Genomic DNA, 19,819 nt, shown 5'->3' with positions numbered 1-19,819 from the left:
AAGTTTGGGATTATAAATAGCAAGGAATATTCATGCCACACAGCGCCAGCCAATGAGTAGCTCCAGCAAGACAGAATATTACCACCTCCCAACGACATTCAATGGCATTATCATCACTGAAACCCCAGCACCAACATCCTTTAGATTACCATTGATCAGGAACTGGACTGGATCAGCCATATAAATATTGTGATTACAAATGCATGTCAGAAATTGGGAATACTCACCTCCTGACTCTTCAAAGCCTGTCCACAAGGCACAAGTCAGGAATGTGATGGAATACTCTCCACTTGCCTGAATGGATGCAGCTCCAACCATAATTAAGAAGCCCAACACCAGTCAAGACAGAGTGCAATGCTTGGTTGGCACACCATCCACCAGTTTAAACACTCGCCACCCAACAAGCCTTGGCAGTACTGTGTACCATTTACGAGATGCACTCTACCACCTTGAAGGATAAGGGCGGCTGATGCATGGAAACCTCACCATCTGCAATTTTCCCCGTAAGCTATACTCTATCACCGCTTCCTTCACTGTCCCTGGATCAAAAAGCTAGACCTCCTTTCTGAACAAATGTACCAATGCCACGTTGATGCAATAGTACAAGAAGGCGGTTCACCACCACCTTCTCAAATGCAGTTAGTGATGGCCAAGATGTACTGCCCTTGCCAACATTCCCTATATCCCATGAATGAATTAAGGAAAAAAGGGTCTTCCTACACACTCAATGCTGCCATCCTGGATATAACATTTTCAACCTTTTCAGGGCGCCCAACTTGCACCTCTGGAAATACTGCACTTTCTGGGGAAGAGAATGAGAGATTGGAAGCCTGTGAGGGAGAGGCAGATATGTTTAGTCAGAAAAAGTAGTCTAAAAAATAAACATTGAGATTGAGAGAACTTAAGTGCGAAATGTTAAAAATAGGCATGAACCAGACTGACTCCCATAAAATACATGAGCAAGAGGGATTACAAGCCAGATACTACCATGAGGTATTACAAGTGTTACACATGGTGGTAAAGGTGAATGAACATTAAGAGATGTAGGGCCATGGGGAAATGCAAAACAGCCAGACTGAGATCAAACACATCAAAATGGTGGCAGGAAATGACAGGAATCTCAAAAGACATGGGATTGAAATAACGAAAGAGTGACATAAGAAAGAGCCGAATATAGTTTTCTACATGACAGAAGTGATTACATTTCAAAAAATTCTTAATTGGCTGTAACGTTGTTTGAAACATCTGGTGGTCATGAAAAGAGCAATGTAAATACAAGCCTTTCTCAAAGAGGAAAAAAAACATATAAATCATGAGGCAGAAAGGAAATCTGAGAACAAAGAAATACATGTCAGGAGAGTGTGAAAGACAGGGGACAGAGAGAAAATTGCCGATTGGTACAAAGGAGTGGTGTGTATTGAACTCACGTGGAGCAATGCCACAGGAGGTCGATTGGCACTTAGGACAAGTGCCTTCACTTCACACCAGAACAAACACCGTCGCCTTGCATAATGTTACTTAACAGGCTGTTTTCCGGGTTCATTTTGGTTTCATCATTATCGAAGGAGTTTGTGTTTTCTTCCTCTAGTTGATCGAGATCACTCTACCACGAGTGGGATTTTCCAAGCTGGTGATGATCAGTTTCATTAATCATACGGCCTGCACCTGTCAGCCCAAGCGTGACACCTTCGGACGCTCCCACTCCATTATCAGACGTTCCTTTCACTTTTCCCAGAATGGGTAAGGATTTGTGTGACCGTATCCTGTCGGGCTCAAGTCTCAGTATTTCAGGTTCTCCAGGCGATCGCTGGAGGGTGCTTCAGGCAATAACCAGTCAGCCAACTGCAACAGAATCACAGACGATGGGAGTGGAACTCAAACCGTGTGATACCAAAAGAAAAAACGCTGGAAAATCTCAACAGGTCTGGCAGCATCTCTAAGGAAAGAGCTGACGTTTCAAATCCAGATGATCCAGCTTTGACAAAGGGTCATCTGGACTCGAAACCTCTCCTTACAGATGCTGCCAGACCTGCTGAGATTTTCCAGCATTTTTTCTTTTGGTTTCAGATTCCAGCATCCGCAGTAATTTACTTTTATCAAACCATGTGATTCTTTCATTGGCATCAAGTTGTGTATGTGAAGGATGTTAATTAGTCTCAATTCTTACCTTTAGGCATTTCTGGTTTCACCTGAATTCCACCCGAAGCTGATGGAATTCTTTTTTATATGCGCTGCTAAGTCCGAAAGACATCATCAGGTAGTCGACTCTGAATTGAGCCTGATTTGGTCTGAGTGGGGCTGTGGCTGCAGCTTCCTCGACTGGCTGAAGCCAGCCTGAGTCTTCCTCTAAGTCCCACATGGAAAGTGTATGCCACCCTTATCTGGAGGTGCCAACCATCCTCTTCCCCCTCTACAAAACCCCAGAGCACCATTAATCTCATCATCCTTATACTTGCCTGTGGAGTACCCGATACCAATGTAACTATGAGATGGTGTCATATCAGTAAGTAACTAAGATTGAATGGGGAGCAGATGTACAATCTCGTGGAGATGTATGTATATGAACAAATGTTATTTTTATGAATTACAGTCCATGACAGTATTTTTAGTTATCAAGCAAGCCCCAAAGAAAAATAATATAGATCCCAAACCTCTGCCCTGGGGCCAATCTGGCAGCCTCTGTGATACCCAATTTGAGCATCTGGCCACATGCTACCAGACAACTTGCTATCTGTTGTGATCAGGACATTTTGCTCATTGCTGAAGCCCAGCCTTTAAAATTGGCTGTGTCTTTTGCAGATGCTGTCAAACAGGCTGGCTGTTCGTTAAGTCCAGGAAATAAAAGCTCACTAAATATTGAGTTAATAGGGCCTATTTCTAATTGTGTTTTTGAACAATAGCACCTGCTGTATGTGTTGTGAGATGTGTTACATAGAAACTGGAAGCAGGAGTAGGCCATTCACCATTCGAACCTGCTCTGCCATTCATTTTGATTATGGCTGATAATCAAATATCCTGAACCTGCCTTGCCACTCTCACCATCTCCGCCCTGCCCACCCCACTGTTCTAACTTAAAGGGAAGGACTCAATTCTTAGACTGTAGACAAAATCTGGTATCTGCTTAATACTTGTTTATTGGTATGACACCTAACAGGTTACAGAGTAGACATGTTGCATCTTGGAATGATTACAACCCTTCACTCTCTCTACTCCCTGACTGACTAATGTTAGTGGTACATCATATCCACATCATACATTAGCATGTCCCATTTGTTAGCCCTTACATTAAACCTTCCCCGAAGCATGCTCTTTACTTTTTAATGAAATGTATGTTGATTATGAAGAACATAGAATCAATGATCAGTCACTCCTTGTAACTGCTGGCAGCAACAAACCTGCCTCTGATAAGAAAGTGTCTGCTGCCTGAACCTTTTAACATGGCTAAAGGCAGTTGAGATCATCTGCTAATACATGATTAGGAGCGTCATGCTTCTGTATCAATTTTAGAAATAGTATCAAAGACTTGAACTTGAATTGTAACTGATCACTAAATTGGATGAAGACTATTTACTTCTTCCAGAAATTCTCTAGATTTGTCTTGTTGTTGACTTCCCATTTCCTGGAAGGAATATATTTGCTTTCTGGTATTTGACTTTGATTAAAACCATTGGGTTTACAGAATTGCTTGAAATGTCCAGTCTTAGTGTCAGTGCTGAGTTTTTGTAGTACCACACAAACTTTGCAAAATAGCAATCAGTGTGGAGCCTTATACCATTTTGGTTTGTTTAGTGCAAATTTGTATGGGTAGGGCCACTGCCCATGGATCTACCCACTCTACAGAGTCAGGTGAAGCCTTGGGGTCATCACAAGTTATAGCCCAATTAACCACTCAAAGCTCAGCCTTCCTCATTTATGGACTGCTTAATCCAAAGATCATCTTTGGTCTCAGAAAGTCGAAGAGCTTCACCCACAACAATGATTGTGGACTAATTCATCCTTCAGTGCCCTGTATCATTGCCACCATGTTGCGAGATGGAGATATCTCAGACTCCTAGATATAGACTTGATTTTTCAACATGCTGTAGATATACTTTGGTAGCTCCTTAATATGTGTTTATTGGTACGACACTAAACAAGTTACAGAGTCGGCATGTTCATCTCTCTCTCTCGCTCTCAAGTCCAGTGCATGACTAACTAATGTCAGTGGTACATCATCATCTGCATTATATGTTAGCATGTTCTATCTGTTAACCCTTACACTGCAGTATGCAGAATACTGTCTCCGCGTCAGGGCATGCTCAATAATTGCCAGTTACAATAATCATGATGTGGAGATGCAGGCGTTGGACTGGGGTAAACACACAGTAAGAAGTCTCACAACACCAGGTTAAAGCCCAACAGGTTTATTTGGTAGCAAACGCTACTAGCTTTCGGGGCTCTGCCCCTTCGTCAGATGAGTGGGGAGTTCTGATCACAAACAAGGCAAATAAATCTGTTGGACTTTAACCTGGTGTTGTGGGACTTCTTACTATATTACAATAATCACTAGCCCCAACTTTAACTGGCCTCACCTCAGCATTGAGAGGTCTGGGCCATTTGTAGCATCTGTCCCTCACCAGAACTGTCAGTCTCCTGTCCCATATTAGAGAGAGGTTGTTGGGAGGGGGTTCAGGAGGGCCAGTTTAGGTGGTTTTGGGGTGAGCAGGAAGGCTGGGACAGGAAAGGCCTGATCTCATTAGAGAAGTCAGAGAGAAGGAGTCTGCTTTCCTCTTTTTTTGCCCTTTTTCTAGCCTTGACCCCTCTTCCTGCTCGGCTGGATACCAGGAGACCTACAACACTTCCTCCTTTTGGACCTTTGGCATCCTGATAATCTTCATAAAGTCATAGAATCCCTGCAGTGCAGAAGGAGGCCATCTGGCCTGTCGAGCCTGCACTGACAACAATCCCACCTATCTCTGAAACCCCATGCATTTACCCTGACACTAAGGGTCAGTTTTGCATGCCTGCACATCTTAGGTGTGTGGGAGGAAAACGGAGCATCTGGAGGAAACACAAGCAGACATGGGGAGAACGTGCAGACTCCACACAGTCACCCGGAATTGAACCTGGGCCCCTGGCACTGTGAGGCAGCAGTGCGAACCACTGTGTCACTGTGCTGCCCAAAACAACAGTTAATGGAGTCCAGTCTGCATATTTAAAACTTTTTGAGACTTCTTTCTGTGCAACACTGGCATCTCCACATCATATTCAAAAAAAAATGATCTGGCAGGTGTTTCTGTCTGCTCAGAAGACTAGGAAAAAACTGGATCTTCCAAACAGACAGTGGGACTTTAATGGTTAAATCTTGCAGGTAATGCTGAGTTAACAGTGTTAAAGTGGTCCCCTTTTCTGTTCAATCCCAATTCTCTGTTCTCCAACATCAGTGCGACTCTTGGTTGTAGCAATGGCTGTTACTTGTGCACTGCTGGGGGATTTTATTCTTTCTTACCATTTGCATTATTTTAATTTTCCTTGATGGAAACGGAGACCTGCAGCTCACTTCCCATTGGGATTGCATTAGTTGTAAATATGTTAGAATGTTTAGGGACACAGTGACTGCTGTGGCTCCGAGCCAACCTGTTACAAATGCCTTCTGTGAAACGTCTGTTTGCAAGATACACAGATTCTCCAAGTTATTTGAATTGGACTGAATCCCTGACAGGATTGGCCATAAAATACAACAATGGAAAACAGATCTGTCAATCTAATAATCTGAATGAACTCTGAGAATTGTGCTCATTTATGGAGCATGCCCAAATTTCTAGGCCGTAGAATGTTACAATGTGGAAGAAAGATGATCGGGCTGTTGTGTCTCAGCCTGCTGCCTGAAAGAGCTATTCATTTCATCCTTTCCTTTATCACTCAATCTTATTTAATTTTCTCTAGCTATTTTTAAAAGCCGTGTTGGATTTGCTTTTACCTTGTTTCCGAAGGGTCAGAATATTTTTCCAAATCTCCTTGTGTTCGTTTAGTCATACTTAATGGTCATTACGTTACTGACGCACAAACTGATGGAGTCAGCTTAAACCCAGTTCAATTCATCAAAACCTCTTGATTTCCATGCACTCAGTAGACCACCTCTAAAACTTCATTACTCTTGTGAAAAGAACCCCAGTTTCTCCACCGTGGTTAAAAGGATAAAATTACGAGGACAGGTTGCATAGACTTGTATTCTTTTGAATGTCAAAGATTAAGGGGTGATTTAGTTAAAGTGTCTAAGATGATTAAAGAATTCGGAGGTGGTTGCGTAGAGTTATTGTCACTAGACTAGTAATACAGCCACCCATGGTAATGCTCTGGGGACGCAGGTTCAAATTCTGTCATGGTGAAATTTGAATTCGATAAAAGAAATCTGGAATTAAAGTCTAACACTGACCCATTGTCATCAAAATCTGTATGATTCACTGCTGCCCTTTAGGCCTGGAAATCTGTCATTCTTACCTGACTCAGATCCCCAGTAATGTGGTTGACTCTTAAATGCCCTCTCGAATGGCTCAGCAAGCCACCCGGGTCAGGGGCAATTCGGGATGGGCAATAAATGCTGGCCTAGCCAGCAACGTTCAAATCCCATGAATGAATTAAAAAAGAGGCGAGTCAGCATAAAGGGTGTATGAAAACTTAAAGTCACTAGTTGGTGGGTTTTCCAAAAGGTTAATTTTAGGTATATTGCTTCGTGTGGTGTCGAACTGCATTGAGTGCCTGCTCTCCCTGTTCTACATTGGATTCTAGGTGAGCAGAACTTTGATTTTAAAATTCCCATTCTTTTTTCAAATCCCTCAATGACCTTGCCCTTCTATAAATCTGTAATCCCTTCCAGTCTTCTAACCTTCCTCGATAAATGTGTTCAACAACTATTGGTCCCTTTCATACGAATATTTTAATTGCCCCACCAATGTGCTTTCGGCTGCCCTGTGCCCTAATCTCTAGAATTCCCTCCTTGAATTTGTTCGCCCCACTTTTCTTCTTTAAAACACTCTCTCGGACCAAGCTTTGAGCTATCTGACCTAATATCTCTATATAGTTAATACTGCTTAATAATGACCAGGATTTTATGGGCCCTGCCATGGTGTGTCACCCCCTGGTGGATGTGGCAGACCACCTGAATTGCTGTTCACTTTGGTGGGATTGTAATATCACACTGGGTGGTAAAATCCTGGCTTATGATCCTGTGAAGTACCTTGGGAAGTTTTATTATATTCATGATGCTATATAAATACAAGTTGTTATGTTGACTTAGCTAATATTATCCAACATGATGGTAAGGCTGCACAACCTGCTTCTTGTCAAGGCTTAAAAAAAAATCCAGCCAGGGTTCCTGCTCCAGCCTGTTGTCCAGAGACACCATTGCACACAGTATTTGTGGATTTGGAGTAAGAACAGGATCAGCTTTGGCTGCAACGTATCCAGGGATGAATAGTTAGCTAGGGGAGGCTGTGGCGTAGTGGTATTGTCATTGGATTACTAAACCAGACTAGGGTCTAGATTTGGGTACCCAATTCAAATTCCATCACGGCAGATGGTTAAAGTTGAAATCAATAAAAATCTGGAATTAAAAGTCTACGGATAGCATGAAATCTTTGTCAATTGTTGTAAAATTTTCATCTGGTTCATTAATGTCCTTTAGGGAAGGAAATCTGCTGTCCTTAACTGGCCTGGCATACAGGTCACTCTTGATCCATAATAGTGTGGTTGCTTCACAAATGCCTTCTGAAATGGAGGGCAGTTAGGAAAGGGCAATAAATGTGGGCTTAGCCAGCGAAGCCCACATCCCATAAACACATTTTTAAAAATCCTGACCTAGCTTGACATGGGAAGAATAAGCACTTGAGTAAATGTGTGCGAGTGCCTGGGGAACTGTACTCCTGTGGAATATAACCTCCTACAGGTGGTAAATGTAACCGAGATCAGACTTTTGGACCTGACGGATAATTTCCAAATGTTTCTCCCCATAGGTGCGTTATGGATAACAAAACATGTCCGCATGGTCACACCTGGAATCCCCACTACTGCAGATGTGTCACCGAGCAGGAGATCTTCAACTTAGTGGCTGGAACTTCAGAACCAGGTTATCAACTTGCCTTGCTCCCCTTGTAATTTTGGTAAAGATTCGTTAAGAAAGCATTTCTAAGGACACTGTCAGATGCCAGAGTGCAGTCCGAAGAGGACGATCTGAGCTTACACTGTTAGCTGCGTTCCACGGTGTAAATAGATACTATGAAACCCACACAGACACTGGAAGAATATGCAGGCTCCGCACAGACAGTGACCCAAGTCAGGAATCGAACCTGGGTCCTTGACACTGTGAGGCAGCAGTGCTAACCACTGTGCAACCCTGCCACCCCTCTGTGGAGAGAGAACAGAGTTAATGTTTCGAGCCTGGGTGACTCTGTCAGAGCTGAAGACAACTGAAGATAGGTAGGGGAGACCTGACTGCACTGTTCTTGTGAGTTGCCAAACTTACACGTTGAACAGAAGTGAGAGGAGGAAGAGAGAAAAGAAACAGGATTTAGCTCTTCCTGCACACAGATCCATCTGACAGCTGGAAGATATGTTTGCAGAAATCTAGGTGCAGATTATTATCTGCCCTCTAATGGATCATTAGGCAGGGTGGGGGTTGGGAGGGGGGATGGGGAGTGAAAGAGGGAAGAAAAATAGAATAAAAAGAAATAAAGCTATTTATAGTGGTGACTGTCATTACATTGGATGTTGCTGACATTTCTTTTACGTTCTTGTCAGATGATAGCGAAAGTGAGATGGATGACTTTTGTGGCCCCTACATGGTATTCGATGAAGATACCTGCAGCTGCATGTGCATGAACAGGCTTTCCATTTCAAGCTGTGGCCCCAACAAGGAATTCAATGAGAGTACCTGCAAATGTGTTTGCAGCAACACGGAGCACCCTGGCTTTTGTGAACCGCAGAAGGAATGGGATGCGGATGCTTGCAAGTGTGTGTGCAGGAAGAACTGCCCAAAGAATCAACCCTTGAACAGTAGCAAATGCACCTGTGAATGCACAGAATCGGTGTATTCATGCTTTCGCAAAGGGAAGAAGTTTGATCCACAGACGTGCAGGTGATCACATTTTTACCAACTATTTTGTCCTCATCTGTACAACTTCCTTGAAATTATTGACAGCTGATTTGCAATGTCTTGTGTTCATACATATATCCAGATCTCGATATTCCAGATCATTTAGCTGCACAAGACTACTCGATCGTGGAATCTAATCATTCTGCTGTATTCTTAGGAGATGACAAGTATTATATTGCTCCGACAGGGCTGCACAATCATGGAGAAGTCAGACAAAATGTTATGCATACTAATGTTGACAGTTCACCAGTTACACCAGAAACACGACTGTACCCTTGTAACACATGAAGAATGTTGCACAGAATAAAATCAGACAATAATTGATGTGATCAGACAAAGATGTGCTCTTAGGCTGATTGAGCGTACCAAATTGACACTATTCTCCCCTGAATCTGGCTACATTAGGGGTTCCACTCACACACACACAGGGCAGGGTAGGTGTAGGAAGATGCGGCGGCGCGGGCTCGTTGGGCCGAAGGGCCTGTTTCCCGTGCTGGGTTGTTCTTTGTTTATATCTTTGTTTTTAATAATTCTAATGAAACTTTATTTCCAAATATAAAAGATAACTGATGAAGCCCACAAGTGATGATGGAGATGGTAAAGTGGATCAAAGAGTGACATAGTGACTAGCACTACTGCCTCACAGCACCAGGGGCCCGGGTTCAATTCTGGCCTTGGGTGACTGTCTGTGTGGAGTTTGCACATTCTTCCCTTATCTGTGTGAGTTTCCTCCAGATGCTTCGGTTTCCTCCCACACTCCAAAGATGTGCAAGTTAGGTGGATTTGTTGTCTAAATTGCCCCTTGGTGTCCAAAGGTGTGTAGGTTAGGTGGATTAGCCATGTTAAATGTGTGGAGTTATGGGGATAGGGCGTGGGGAGAGAGCCCGGGTGAGATACTCTGTCACAGACTCAATGGGCCAAATGTCCTCATTTGCACGGCAGGGATTTTATGATTCCAGAAGCATGATTGGTCATGGTCATGTATTGTAAAAACAAATGTAATGATCAGATTTAAATTGCGACTAAAAATAGTTGATCCCAGTAATATTAATCCAGAGACGGGCCTGACCAACACAACTTCCTCTTGTCAATGTGTAATTTTTGTTCTTTCTCTTTCCCTCTGCAAACAGGTGCTACAGGTTGCCTTGCCGAACTCAAGTGAAGCAGTGCCAGTCAGGCTTTTACTTCAGTCATTATGTTTGCAGCTGCCTTCCATTATACATGAAGGAATACCAAACTGAAGAGTGACACACAAACTGCTTTCTACTTTGCCTTGCTTCATTAATGAAGAATTTAACTTTTCGACCTGCAGCACTTACAGAAGTACTTTTCTATTGGGATTCTACACAATCTAGTAGGTACGCTGGGCACCAAGAACATTCCTGATATACCAATGAGACATCCCGGAGAAAACATGGTTTGCTTCTTGCACGTTTCACCTATTTTTGTGCATAACACAAGGACTGAAGCTGTTTGGTGTGACTAGCACTGTCAAAATCACAGCAGAATATTGTAAACAACTCTCCAAAATCTCATCTCACTTCAGAACTGACTCAGTTGTGAGGTGGAAAATGGAATAGTGTTAAACAGATTTTGAATGGGATGTACTGTTTTGCACAAAGCAATGTTTTTATTGACACAGGAAGAGTACGCGACTGGAAATTAGTTCTGATGCTTCAGAATGAATACGTTTTGTAGATCTTGGACCAATTTTATGCTCCCGCCATAGCAGTCAAGATATGCAATCTGAGAATTTACCAGTTGAAAGTCAAAATGTTGTACTGATTTGTCTTTCACCAAACACGTTTATGACCTGAAATATAAAAATGGCAACAGAATGTGCACATCATAAAGTTAGGAGAAACAAGAAACTTCTTTGCAAAAATAGCTGGAGCTCATGTGGAGGACAAAACGAGCAAAGGAGGAAGTAAAAGAACAAGATACAAAATGTCCATTAAGAGGAAGCATTGGCTGCCTGGTCTTATTGCTAGACTATTAATCCAGAAATTCAGCTAATGTTCTGGGAACCCAGATTTGAATCCCACCACAGAAGACGGTAGAATTTAAATTCAATAAAAAAAATCTGGAATTAAGAATCTACTGCTGATCATGAAACCATTGTCTATTGTCAGAAAAACCCATTCACTAATGTTCTTTAGGGAAGGAAATCTGCCGCCCTTACCTGGTCTTGCCTACATGTGATTTCTGAGCCACAGCAGTGTGGTTGACTCTCAACTGCCCTCTGAGGGCAACTAGGGATGGGTAGTAAATGCTGGCCTGCCAGTGACGCCTGTGTCCCATGAATGAATCAACAAAAAGCAAACTGATGGACGATTCTGTTCACCATATCGTAACATCAGGTGCATTTGGAACATTTACATCACAGCAATGAGAGGCACATAAATATCAGCTGCAACTGAAGCTATTAAACTGCTACAATTTCCCAAACAACAGAAACAAGCCCACGAATGACAGCTCGCTTCATCTGCTCCACAGTCAGAAAAACTTCATTCACCCATAGTCTGAACCAGCCACCCACCCGCGCTGGTCCTAGCATTTCCCATTAAAGCTGTATGCCAGTTAAAAGCAATGTCTGAACTCGTGCAGAATGTAAAAGAAAAAGTTACTCGGCATTTCAAAGACTCAATCATTGCAAACCGAAGTCAGTACCACCTTGAACAGAGAACCATTACCAGCATGAAAACCTGACCGTGCGGAAGAGTCCTCTGACAAAAAAGGATATTTTCTGTGGTCCGCATTGAAAATTTGCTTTGAGTAACCATTGAAATTTAGGACATTTATGGCACAGAAGCAGGCCACTTGGTCCATTGTGTCTTCTGGCCGAAAAATTGCTATCCAGCCTAATTACACTGTGCAACTATTTAAAAATAAAATAATTCAAGAGATGCGTGCATTGCCGGTTAGGCCAGCATTTAATACCCATCCCCAGTTGCCCTCAAAATGGTGGGATGAGCTGCCTGCTTGAACTGCTTCAGGTCAGGTGGTGCAGGTACCCCCACAGCACTGTTTCTGAGCATGGAAGTAGATAAGCTATGCCAACTAACATATGACACAAAAGTATTTAGCCATAAGGACATAAAGTCTATGACTGCAAACTTCAATTTTAACATGCACAATTTCTGTAACTCTCAGATTTTTAAAATCAACTTCTGGAAGGGTAAGACAGCAGTTCTGAAGTTTATTTTCCTCCTCTCCATTTTGGGTCACTCCAGCTAGACCAGAAAATTAATTCTGCCTGCTGATGTGCAATTTCCCAATTCCATTGCCCCTCCAGGCTATTTTTGCGGAGATGGGATTTGCGAGCAGCTGCATAATCCAGATGTGCTAGATAACTGATCAGGATCATTAAGCACCTAACTGAGACCATCAAAAGGAGGATGACTGGTGCAGGAGCAAACATAAGATGCCCTGTAGAGGGGCACTGCCCCCCCCCCCCCCACCCTTTTCTGATGCCTGCAGTGATGGCCCTACTGAATTTATGTTTGAATTAAGGGTTTAAAAAGGTTGGTGTCACCTCTCTCCTACTTACCCTCCATTGCAGATAAAAGCAAAATACTTCGAAGGCTGGAATCTGAAACAAACCAGAAAATGCTGGAAAATCTCAGGTCTGACAGCATCTGTGGAGAGAATAGAACAATGTTTCAAGTCTAGGAGATACCCTTCATCAGAGCTCTTTATTCTCTCTTCACAAATGCTGTCAGAGCTGCTGAGATTTTCCAGCATTTTCTGTTTTAGTTTCACCTTCCTTTGCACCTTGGTCCACCTTGTTGTCTAATGAGGGGCATGCACATGCTGGGTCGTGCGTAGGCTGCTCTTGAAAGTTCGAGAGTAGCCTAGTACTTTGCGTCGTTTGTGTATGCTTAAAACTGGACCAGCAGATGGGCACCACAACAGCCCAGTGACTATCACTGCTGTGCAGATACATGGATTTGGGCCAGCGTCTGTGGGAGTTTGCACATTCTCCCTGTGGTTGCGTGGGTTTCCTCCCACACCCCAAAGATGTGCTCTTAGGCTGACTGGCGTAACAAATTGTCCCTAAATTATTCTCCCCTTAATCTGGTTTCCAGTGGGAGTACCATAAGCATAGGCATGGGTCAAGGGTGGAGGAGGAAAAACACAGTGGTAAGATGGCAGCGTGGGCTCGTTGGGCCAAAGGGCCTGTTTCCCGTGCTGTATTGTTCTTTGCAGCCTGCTGCTCCTCTTAAGCTGGATGACCTGACTGACACAAATGTGTGACTGCACCCACCCCCACCCAAAACCTCCACGATTCAGTTGTGGATTTGGAAACAGCACTATTTTATTTTTAAATTAAAAACAAATTATTGTGGATGCTGGAATCTGAAACCAAAATAAAAAAGTGCTGGAAAACCACAGCAGTTCTGGCAGCATGTGTAAGGAGAGAAAAGAGTCGCCATTTCGAGTCCAGATAACCCTTTGTTAAAGCTTAAAGTCATAGAAAGTGGGAGATAGTTATACTGTAAGGTGAGGGAATGAAAGATGAGTCATAGCCACAGAAATCAGGGGAAAGGCTACTAATGGCAGTCCATAGAGAGAACAGAAGGTGTGAATGGCCAAAGGAGACAGAAGCTGAAATCAGAGGGTAAATTGTGACAGATGAAGCGGTGAAGGGAGGGGTGCAAAATTGAGAAAAAGGGAGAAAAGGGAGGAAGAAAATGGGGGAAGGAGGAGTTTGGGAAAATCCAGTACCTTATCCCTAACATACTTTGAAATGTCTCTTCGAAACAAATAGTGAAGAAATATACAAATAGACAGAGTTGCCTCTTCATAATTTTCCCTCTGCCCTAGAGAAGTAATTGTTTTCTGGTCAACAACGCCAGCATGATGCGGCTGAGAAACGTGTCCATGTATAGAAAATCAAGGATGAAAATTCAAATCAGGCTATTTTGGATCATAAAGCCTGGATTAGTTAGCATGCAAAGGGCCATTAACCTTCTTTGTTCGGGTAGCCCTGTAATAAACTCCTGACCTTTAAATGGCATGTAGTTAGCATTTTTCTTTCGCACTCCTGATTTGTTAGTTCATTATTTAAATGAATTCCAAGTGGTGTGCTTTCCTTTTGTGTATTAAAGCCAGTTCTTCCAGCCACAACTAAACTGGGGCATGAATTCAATTTGTTAACTTCTTAATTGTCCTTTTCATTCTCGCTAAAGTTTATTTATTAATCACAAGTAGGCTTACACTGCAATGAAGTTATAGTGAAAACCACCTGGTCCACATACTTCGGTGCCCTTTTGGCTATACTGAGGGAGAATTTAGCATGGCCAATGCACCTAACCAGTATGGCTTTCAGACTATGTGAGGAAACCTATGCAGACACACACAGAACGTACAAACTTCATCCAGGCACCCAAGACCAAAATTGAACCCAGCTCCCTGGCGATGTGAGGCAGCAGTGCTAACCACTGTGCCACCGTGCTGCCCCCATCCTTTCTGGTTGCACATATTCTTTCATGTCTTTGCCACACAAAATCGAAAAATGCAGCTTAAGTATACACATCTGAACTATTGCAAATTCTTTTAGTTGTTACTAGTACATTATCACACAGCATAGGTCATTTTCCTATCATGCCTGTTCCAATCCTTTGAAAGAACAATCTGTTCCACTTCTTTGCACTTTTCCCATAACCCTGCAAAATTTCTCCTTTCATGGTATTAAGTGTCCACTTAAGGGCCTGGTTAGGCCTAACGGCAGATGGGTGAAATAGTGGTTGCCTTATCCATCCATTGTATCAGAAGGCTGAGTTAGGGTTGCACATGAAGGTTGTAGACTACCCAATGTCATATTTTACTCCCTCACCTCACACACCCACCCAGCCCTCACTAAAAACACACCTCGTCAGTGGAGGGGCGGGGGTCCACTTGTGTGTAAAATTCAGCCCATGGTGCAGATAAAACACTTTTTTCTGGGTTTTTTTTGCCAATTAGCTTAAATCTGTGTGCCCTGGGCACTAACCCTCCTGCATATTTCCAGCATTTTCCTTTTTTTGGTAAATGTAGCATTTTCAGTTAACTTCTAAACAAAAGTACATGAGGTACCAATGAAGAAGGCAGCTATTCATCACACTTTTCACATCCTGGGCTGAACTCATTAAGTAAAAGCTGCTGTTCTGATTTGGCATGCTGTGGGTTAGAACATTGTGTTGAAAATATGAGGATGAATCTAGTTCTAGGTGAGATGAAGAATGATATTGTCCATATTTTTTCAAAGATATTTGCTACTAGCAGCAATTCAATTTTACTACTGATAGTAATATAAAGAGTTTGATTAACTTAACTCTTAAAAACATTTGGTAGCAGTGGATGGGTAGGTAATGACTGCTTAGGGGTGGCTGGATAACATTAAAATTATGCATCTCTGATGCTGGGATCCCATTCATTTTGGGAGTCAATATTTTATACAGTTTGAAAAATTAGCATACTTACTGATTATATCCTTTGACTAAATTTTTGCTCACTTTTAAAATATAAGTATATTGCTTTCTTTGATAATTCATTTTACAGTGAGTTGCTATATCTGACAGATCAGGATGGACCCAAGTTCAAGTGCTAATCTACATAGGGTTAACCAATCTTAGCTTGGGCAGTGATGGGTCTGCTGAATAGGACTCAGTCCTTACAAGTTATGGAGGGGGAGCAGGATTTGGCTAGATTGGCTGTCAACCAACTTTATTGCAAGGACATAAATTTGAACTTTGGGTGAGAGTAGCACTCATCTTGGCCATCATCAGATCACTTTAGGGCTTCAACTGTGCTAACGTGCACCATCAAAGCTTACATGTCAATAACCATCAGATGGTACTGGTGGGCAACCAGTGTTGGAACTGTTACTGAGCAAAGTCAAATCAGGAGACATGGGGAAAAATGTTGTCAAGGAGAGAAATAAAATCTTTTAACCCTTTTTACAACTGGTTACCATGACAATTAGCAGTTAACAAATTATATTCATTTACTTTCTGGCATCATCCTAAGAACTAATGATCAATAATGGAAACTATTTTCTAATGCAACTATTCAGCAGTGTCCAATGATATGCAATGATTAATAACATTACCTGTAGTTAGGTCAGTGTTATTAATGCCACATTAAAAACAAACACAAATTTATAGCTGCATCGCTCCATACATAGTTACACAGGGAAAATAATTTCCAGGAAATGTTTTTGGTTACAGTATGGGTAATTTTCTATACAGAAGCTGTGAACATATGTATTAAACACAAATTTACTTTATCAAAGACAAATTAATTGTATATTTATTGCTGGCTCGATGTAATACTGTGTTTTAAGATATGTACTAGATTTTTTTTTAACCGCGGAACATTTTTTAAAATAAAAAAATTATATTTGTAAATTGGTATATATGTGTTCAGCACCTCACATTGGCTGGGTGGTGGAGGGGGTGGTTACAGGGACATTTCACCCTTAAAGCAGTTCTCACTTCTGACTTGCAGAATATAAAAGTATTTTGCATCTGCAGACTAGTAATGTAATATTTACTCCTTGTGTATTTCTCTAGTAGTTTGGGGCTATCAGTTAGAAGAAAGAGAAGGGTAATCCATGATTGAAATAATTATGGAAAGAGCTGAGCTGATGGGTTGAATGGCCTCGTCTTCTAAACTTTATGTTCAATAGCTGTCACTACTTCATGGGCAAAGGGATCCTTTGGAGGGTATTAGGTATTTTGTTGAGCAAAGTTACATCCTCACTGTTGACTCAAAGCAATTAAATATGTTCAATACTGATATGGCATGAAAGTACATTATACAACTTACCATTAATATTTAGACCAGTAACTGATGATGCAACACTATAAAGCTTCAAAATAAAACTCTCAGTCCTCCAATCAACACTGAATACTTCAGATTCTTGCCGTAATAACTATTCCACATTTCAGCATTGATTGTACCATTATTCTTTTATCTATTTTTACTATTTTCGAGGACAATTGATATACTGGTTAACATTTCATTATGCATGGGAATGTCAGATTTCATATGTTCTAAACTAATTTTGAACATGTAACACAGAGATAGCAATAATGCCAAATAACCACACACCCTGATCATATGCATATGCATGGCTGGGAAGAAGGCTATTTAAAGCTTCTTTTGGTCAGATGATTCAAACATCTAGATACTGAAGATATCTAATGATCAATATTCTTTCCAGTGTGTGTATTAAGTTACACTTACAGAAGGAAAGCATGTCGCATCTTAACTTGCTACTTCCTGTAATTCAAGCCACTGGCAATGTTTAACAGCAAAAAGCTTGATAGCAAAAATGACCAAAACACTGAATATTAAGTCTTTGAGGGATTTCCATAACTCACAGATCACATCAAGTTCATTTTACTATTTGGAAAATCATCAAGTGCACAGTCGTTTAAAGACTTGGACACTGTTGTCATGATACAAGGCAGCACCTGCTGTGGATCTCCTGTTCCTGTAACAAAGCCACCTGAACCTGGGCTTCAGTTCTTTCTGGAGGCAGTTACGTGGAACAGTACACATATACTTATGAACAGTGAACATCTACAGAGACAATATGGCTGAATCCTGATACATTAAAGATGCTATATTCCAAGACTGAAGCCATCTTATTGTCTTAAGTCTCTCAGCATCCTTTCAGAACAATGTTTGATCTAGTAATTGCAAGAAGTTCAAAACTCAACCAAAGCCTTTTAAACTAGCTAATTAACTGTGTCAAGAAACAGTCGATTATAAATCAACATTCTGTATCTTTAAGCAGTATTTTCCAAAAGTGAGAGCTCTGGTTTTAGGACCAATTAAGCATACATTAAAGTGGTTGAAAAAATAGTTCAGCATAAAATTTATAGAAATAAAGAACTGCTACATTTATATTGTACTTTTTGTGACCTTCACAGACAATGAAGTATTTTTGAACTGCTGTTATTAAGGAATCGAGGAGAATTTCACACTGATGTATCTAGTGTTCTCCTGAGGTCTGGGCTGAGATGTGTTCCTGGACCAGGGGAAGGGATTTGCATCATACAATCCCTACCGTATAGAAGAAGGCCATTCGGCCCATTGAGTCTTGCACCGACAACAATCCCACCCAGGCCCAATAACCCCACATATTTACCTGCAATTCTCCTGATACTAGGGTCAATTTAGCATGGCCAATCAACCTCACCCATAATCTTTGGACTGGCCTGATGAGCTGAACACATCAGGCTGTTCTATCATCTGAATGCTTGATGTTGACATCAGATATAAGAAAACATTTATATTCATCAGCATAATCAACACTCACCTTGATGAACATAAAAACAGTAACAAATATAAGCAGTGGCTTGGCATTTCAGAACTTAATATTGCTGAAAAGAGAGACACATTGCCGATGTTTCATCTTGTACTCATGAGGACAAATGCAAGAACGCCAAATTTAAAACAACCATGGCAATTTATTTGAGGAAGGTGCTGTCGTAGTGGTATTGTCACTGGATTAGTAACCCAGAGATCCCAGGCAAGATCTGGGGACCTGGGTTTGAATCTCACCACGGCAACTGGTGAAATCTGAACTTAATAAAAATCTGGAATTAAAAGTCTATTAATGAAAGTGAAGCCTTTGTCGACTGTCATAAAGACCCATCTGGTACACAAATGTCCTTTAGTTAAGGAAATTTGCCATCCTTACCAGGTCTGGTCTACATGTGACTCCAGATCCACAACAATGTGGTTGACATTCAAATGCCTTCTGAAATAGAGGGCAGTTAGGAATGGACAATAAACACTGGCCCAGACAACAATGTTTGCATCCTGTAAATGAATTAAAAGAGAGTCCAGAAAAATCCCACCTATACACTGCAAAGTGTTCTCTGTGGTAGTGTCACTTCAAGTAGAGCCCAAATCAAAGCTAATGAACCTCCTTCAGCCCATTATCACAAATAGATTTTTTTTTAAATGAGGATAAGAAATCACAAACACATAATATTTTTAATTAAATAGCAGCGAATAAATACATTACTTGACAAATCATTTCCCTTAACTAATATTAAGGATCAAATGTTATGCAAGCTCCTCAGTTTCACTCTCTGTGTTAAGGTGTGCTATCCCCAGTCTGTACAAACTATCCCGTATCACCACCTCTCCAGGTTGACAGCTCTGCAAGACTTCATTGATTTGTTGGTTTACAATGTCTCTGCTGGTGAGGAAGTCAACCAAGCGATTGTATAAAAAATAGTAAGTAGCGTTTTCAAAGGTGATGGCCTTTTGTCGCACATTATGCACTTTGCTGTCTGGAATAGCTTTGAGCACATTGCTGTATGGTTCTAGTTCACTGCATAGACTGCTAGAATGGTGTCTTGCCGTCATGTTCGTCTCTGTGCTCTGCTCTGCATCATGGCATACAATTCTGCGGGCACTGGACTTCGTTATAGGATGCTGAATGTTGCTCTCCGTCAGAGTCATGTCCATTGTGTAATGTTGATCAAGTAGCTCTGGACAGGATACATGCTGAAAGAAGAATCCAATATTAAATCCACTCATATTCTATCCACCATTGAGTGTTATTGTAAGCCTATTTGTGACACTAATAAATAAACTTGATCAACTTTATAGGCCTATTTTATCAACAATTATTTTCCAGAAGTAGGAACTCAGAAATCCAGTTAATGACACAGATCCAGT

At 41.5% G+C, this 19,819-nt stretch overlaps 2 protein-coding genes across 5 annotated transcripts in view; one reads left to right on the top strand and one right to left on the bottom strand.

Annotated features, from left to right (window-relative positions):
* The window catches only part of LOC145351747 (vascular endothelial growth factor C-like), a 66,213-nt gene extending 53,632 nt beyond the window's left edge, over positions 1-12,581 (top strand). The window contains exons 4-7 of the mRNA XM_080201349.1: positions 1,589-1,740; positions 7,992-8,104; positions 8,776-9,112; positions 10,261-12,581. Coding sequence (XP_080057475.1) covers positions 1,589-1,740; positions 7,992-8,104; positions 8,776-9,112; positions 10,261-10,378 — 720 coding nt within the window. The 3' untranslated portion in view covers positions 10,379-12,581. The remainder of the gene's footprint in view (positions 1-1,588; positions 1,741-7,991; positions 8,105-8,775; positions 9,113-10,260) is intronic.
* A 4,643-nt stretch (positions 12,582-17,224) lies between these two features.
* hmgxb3 (HMG box domain containing 3) overlaps positions 17,225-19,819 on the bottom strand; it is a 66,491-nt gene continuing 63,896 nt past the window's right edge. For all 4 annotated transcript variants that reach the window (XM_080201344.1, XM_080201347.1, XM_080201346.1 and 1 more), the window contains one exon: positions 17,225-19,645. In XM_080201344.1, coding sequence (XP_080057470.1) covers positions 19,199-19,645 — 447 coding nt within the window. In that variant the 3' untranslated portion in view covers positions 17,225-19,198. The remainder of the gene's footprint in view (positions 19,646-19,819) is intronic.

This window comes from Carcharhinus amblyrhynchos, chromosome 13, assembly GCF_965287045.1.
Source record: "Carcharhinus amblyrhynchos chromosome 13, sCarAmb.v2.hapA, whole genome shotgun sequence".
NCBI classification, from domain to species: Eukaryota; Metazoa; Chordata; class Chondrichthyes; order Carcharhiniformes; family Carcharhinidae; genus Carcharhinus; species Carcharhinus amblyrhynchos.
Note: the sequence above shows the minus strand (reverse complement) of the source record. Positions and strands in the feature narration are given on the sequence as shown.